At 32.8% G+C, this 4,705-nt stretch overlaps 1 protein-coding gene across 1 annotated transcript; it reads left to right on the forward strand.

Moving 5' to 3' along the window:
- The first annotated feature begins 730 nt into the window (after positions 1–730).
- Positions 731–3,969, forward strand: LOC121753335. Its single transcript, XM_042148599.1, has 3 exons — positions 731–1,144; positions 1,216–1,524; positions 3,493–3,969. Exons 1-3 carry the CDS (start codon positions 991–993, stop codon positions 3,864–3,866), a joined length of 837 nt encoding a protein of 278 aa, XP_042004533.1. The 5' UTR covers positions 731–990; the 3' UTR covers positions 3,867–3,969.
- The last annotated feature ends 736 nt before the right edge of the window (positions 3,970–4,705 follow it).

Consider the following 4,705-nt stretch of genomic DNA (forward strand, 5'->3'; position numbering starts at 1 on the left):
TTACCTAACTGTTGATATCTAGAAATTTATACATAAATCCAATTCCATGCTTTATCAAAATATAACTATAGTGCATAACTAAAGTGCAAATCTCAATCATTATATCAAAATGATTTAGTTCAGCATTTTAATTCACAATATGAACTTTTAAAAACAAGGAGTGACTAAAGTGCAAATCTCAATCATTATATCAAAATGATTTAGTTCAGCATTTTAATTCACAATATGAACTTTTAAAAACAAGGAGTGAACCAAAACACCATTATAGTGAAATATTTACTCCGTGAATGATTTAGTTCACTTTTACGGCATTTTGGTTCACTCCTTCCTGTAGTGAACTAAATCACCCTTACAGTAAACTAAATCGCTCTTATAATAAACTAAATTTATGTTCTCTAGTTATGCATTTAAGTATTGATTTATGTAGATCACTACTCTACATATTGTTTATTTACTTTAAATATATTTAGATAAATTCTTCACCGAATCTATTTAATTTCTCATGACATACTATGAAAAGATATTACTACAAAAACTACTTCCACGGAATAAATGAGTAAGGATGAGTAGTAAATTGTTAACGAAAACACATGCCAAAAAAAGAAATCACTATTATTAGCAAAAGATACAAAAAAGTATAGCTAATATTTTTCAGTCTTGGGAGTGTCAGTGTGATTGGTTATTTTCAATATTTTGCAAAAGTAAGAAAGTTAGTGTGAGTGGAAGAAGGTGGGTGCTTAATTAAAAATGAAAATGTTAGGGAGATGTGCTTCTCTTTTATCCTTTTGTAGAGGAAGAAAAGGAAAATACATCCGATCGCTCAACCAACATTAAGTACTACTCTCTCTCTCCATGTTTGCAACTTAGCCATAAAAATAAATGATGGCTCACCTTCTTCATGTGAATGCTGTAAAAGCCAAAGGTAAGACCTACTACTAACATCTCTAACTCACCTCAACCTCTCTCCCTCTAGGAAAAAATAAGCCAAAAATGCTCATGAGACAAGAGAGTTCACTCTCAGCGTCTCGTCGACAAGCGGCCTGCACCACGCCGGAAACTCAGCATGCGAAAGCCATCGGGTGCATGTCGGGCATCATTCACCTCTTCTCCAAGTATCAAAAATCCAACAGACGCCTCACATTTGGTTAGACATTATTCATTTAGTAATTGGAATCTTCACAACACAACATAATGATATTTTGATTAAATTTTCAGGCAAAAATCAAGAGAAAAAGAAAGCAGCAACAAATTCAGTGGTGAGGAGCCCGACGCTTCCACCGGAGATCCGACGAGTAGAGAATTGTTCGTCGGTGGTGGCGAGGCTCATGGGAGTGGAGGATTCGAAGCGGATTGAGGATAGTGTTGGGGAGAAACGGCAGCGGCTGATGGATGCTCTGGAGAAATGCAATGAGGATTTGGAGGAGCTGAAGAGGATCATCAAGGCGGTGCAGGCGGCGAATGGTGGCATCAAAATGTGTACGGACGAGTTAATATGTTCGCCCCTCACCACACATATTACCACAGGTTAGTTAGTTGCCTTTTTTTCTTCACCACTTCTAACAAAATAATTATTTTCTTCCTAATAAATTGTCAAAATTATCTAAACTCCATATTTTATATTACAAATTAGTATGATATTTAATGATTGAATTAATATAGATATAATATGACGTAATAAAACATGATAATCCTTATTTCTTTTTGTCATTCATGTGTCCTGAATAATACTCCCTCTTTTCATTTTCGGACTTTTCCAAACTATTTGAACTATTTTTATTTTAAGTAAAAATTAGGATATTGAGTTAAGATGTTAGAGTTAGTTATGTGTTTCTTTATATATTAAGTGTTCTCTTATTATACTTGAAATGTTAATTTATTACACTAATTACTTACACTGTAAAGATGAAAAGTGCGAGTAGCATGAGACGGAGGGAGTATTACATATAATTATAAAGCCATGTAAATTCATAAAAGAAATCATGAAAACGATATAAAAATATAGGGAATATTATGCAACATGCACTATTCAAAATTGTCATTCTTATATGTTTTTATCCTTGTTGTTTTATAGATGTTGAAGAAAACATATACAGAGATATTCGTACGTAATGAGAATATAATTGGGGGGGGGGGGGGGGGGGAATTAAGAATAAACAATTATAATTCTTATAAATAGGGGAGTAATTGTTTCCTTTCTTTTTTGGTGGGGGTTAAATACTTAAATGATACTTGGGCTTTAAGCTTTATCTGAGGAGAAATCTATTGTTATCTTGAAGGCGTGCAATATTTCATTATAGCATAAAAACTCTACCTCTCACACTAAAAATTACTACTATCAAATAACTAAATTATTGGTAAGAAATTAGAACCATATTAATACTGCACTATGAGATAATTTCTATTATATAACTATATATAATTATATGTATCGCAAATAACACTCGTCATAAGGCAGTCAAAGGAGATTAAAAGTGAATAATGGAAAAATAAAGTAAAAACAGAACGAGTGAGTGTGGGTGCAGATCCAACAGTAAAGAAAAGAAGTTACATCATTGTTGATAAGAATTTTTGCTTTTAATGACACACCACTTTCTTTGGTTTTCTTATATACATAATTTTTGGGTCCACCCCTCCACTTTCATCTATTTCACACTTTTGTCCCACTCCATAATTTATGCAACGGTTACTTCTTTTATTCATTATTTCACGTAATTAGTGCAATCACGGAATGATAATCATTTTGTATCATACATAATGTAGAGAATAAAATATCAAAGGCAAAAGATAGTGTTGGACTCCACATTGCAAACATCTAAAACATAATAACAATAAGTTTTCAAAGTTGGTAAAATAGTACTCCTAACAACAATGTTGGAAGATACGTTATTACGATAATTTGATGATTAATATTGCACGAATATTATTTAATTTATTCATCATGTACGCGGACAATATGTTTTCGCGTTAAGTTAGTGCCAAAATCACGACCTAAGAGCATCACCAACCATTTATACTAAACTCAAACTCATTTTAGTATAAATATCACATCAAATATGATTTTACTCCAAACATTTACACTAACTCAAACTTAAAAGAATATTCTTTATATTATATTTTTTTACTCACAAAATTTAAAAAAACTTTTAGATTTTTGTTTAGTATAGGTATTTTTTTTCTCAAAAACCAAAAATGAGATTGATTTTTGAGTGCTATTGGAGCTAAATACATATCACTTTAGGTTTTAGTGTACCATTGGAGATGATCTAAGTTCTGGAATCTGACATAATTATTCTAATACAAAATAGTCCACAAAATGTATACATACACACAAAAAAATGCAATATGAGATTTATTTAATTTTGTACAGCGGTACATCACTACAACGGAAAAAAATCGTTATTTTCTTTTTTAATGCAATTGGAATATTAAGGGAGTGTTTATGTAGTTTACTCTGTAATATTTAATACGATGAAATTGACGTTTGTCCTGCAGGAGAGGTGCAGGTTCCACAACATCGGAAGCCGACAGCCACAAAGAAGCCCGGAGAGGATGAGGAAGCCATAGCCATAGCAAGACTAGTGACCAAATCCACAATCATTGAATCATCACTGGAGATGAGGCGTCGGGCGGCGGCGGCAGCAGCCTCATCACCGCCTTGGAGCAGCAGAGCTATGGTTGAGAGCGTAGAAGAAGTGTGCAATGACATAGGATGGGGTGAAAAGAGGGAAATTGGGAGAATAGGGTTAGTGTTGCAAGACCATGTGTGCAGAGAGTTGATTGAAGAGCTTGTCAAAGATTTGAAATCTTCCTCAATTATTCCACCACTTCCTCTTGAGGCATGTAAAAGGAAGCTTTGTTTTTCATAAGTTTGTCAATGCAATTTGCATACTTGCATGATTTGAACGTTGATGTTGAAATTTTTTAGTTTACTTTTTTTAATTAATTTAGGTGATAAACGTGCCACTCAAATCAGATTTTTAGTAATGGAAGGGTGCGGTATTTTTTCTTTTATTGTACTGCAATTCTCTCTTATACGATTTACAAGTAAATTGGGATAATATTTACTCAACATATAAATTGATGACAAAATATATTACTATGAAATTTAAACAGGATTAGGAATTTGACATGATTGGCTTGGGCCAATGCTTTGGACCATCTATATAAGGTAGTGTGTGAATAATCATGTCTTCGTCTTTGACCTTCTTGATTAGATCAGGATATATACCCATAAAAAGGATCTGGATAATTATTCAAGTAATCATGAATAGAACTATTTAGAATAAAAACAAAATTTATTTGATGCCTGAATCAAAACCAAATTGGATAAAGAAATATACTCCCACGCCCCTTAAATTTTTTTTCTTTTTAGTCCGTACTCTAAAAAAATAAATTTTCTATTTTAGAAAATTTCTTTCCCTCTAATAAGGTGAGACTCATTTTCCACTAACACACTTTCTCTCTCTTACTTTACAAATTCTCAATAAAACTCGTACCATTTCAAAATTTTCTAATATGAAGGGACGAAGGGAGTAGTATTAAACGAAAAGTGATATTTATGTCAAGCATTGTGTGGAGACTCTGTGTCTCCAACTTGTGCCTATCATTGTACATGGTAAACAAACGAAAGACATCGCGTTGTATTGATTTTTTGACTCAACAACAAGTTCGCCGAAGATTACAAGTTTGAGATGCTTATACTCGA

The sequence above is a fragment of the Salvia splendens genome, chromosome 10 (genome assembly GCF_004379255.2).
Source record: "Salvia splendens isolate huo1 chromosome 10, SspV2, whole genome shotgun sequence".
Taxonomy (NCBI): Eukaryota; Viridiplantae; Streptophyta; class Magnoliopsida; order Lamiales; family Lamiaceae; genus Salvia; species Salvia splendens.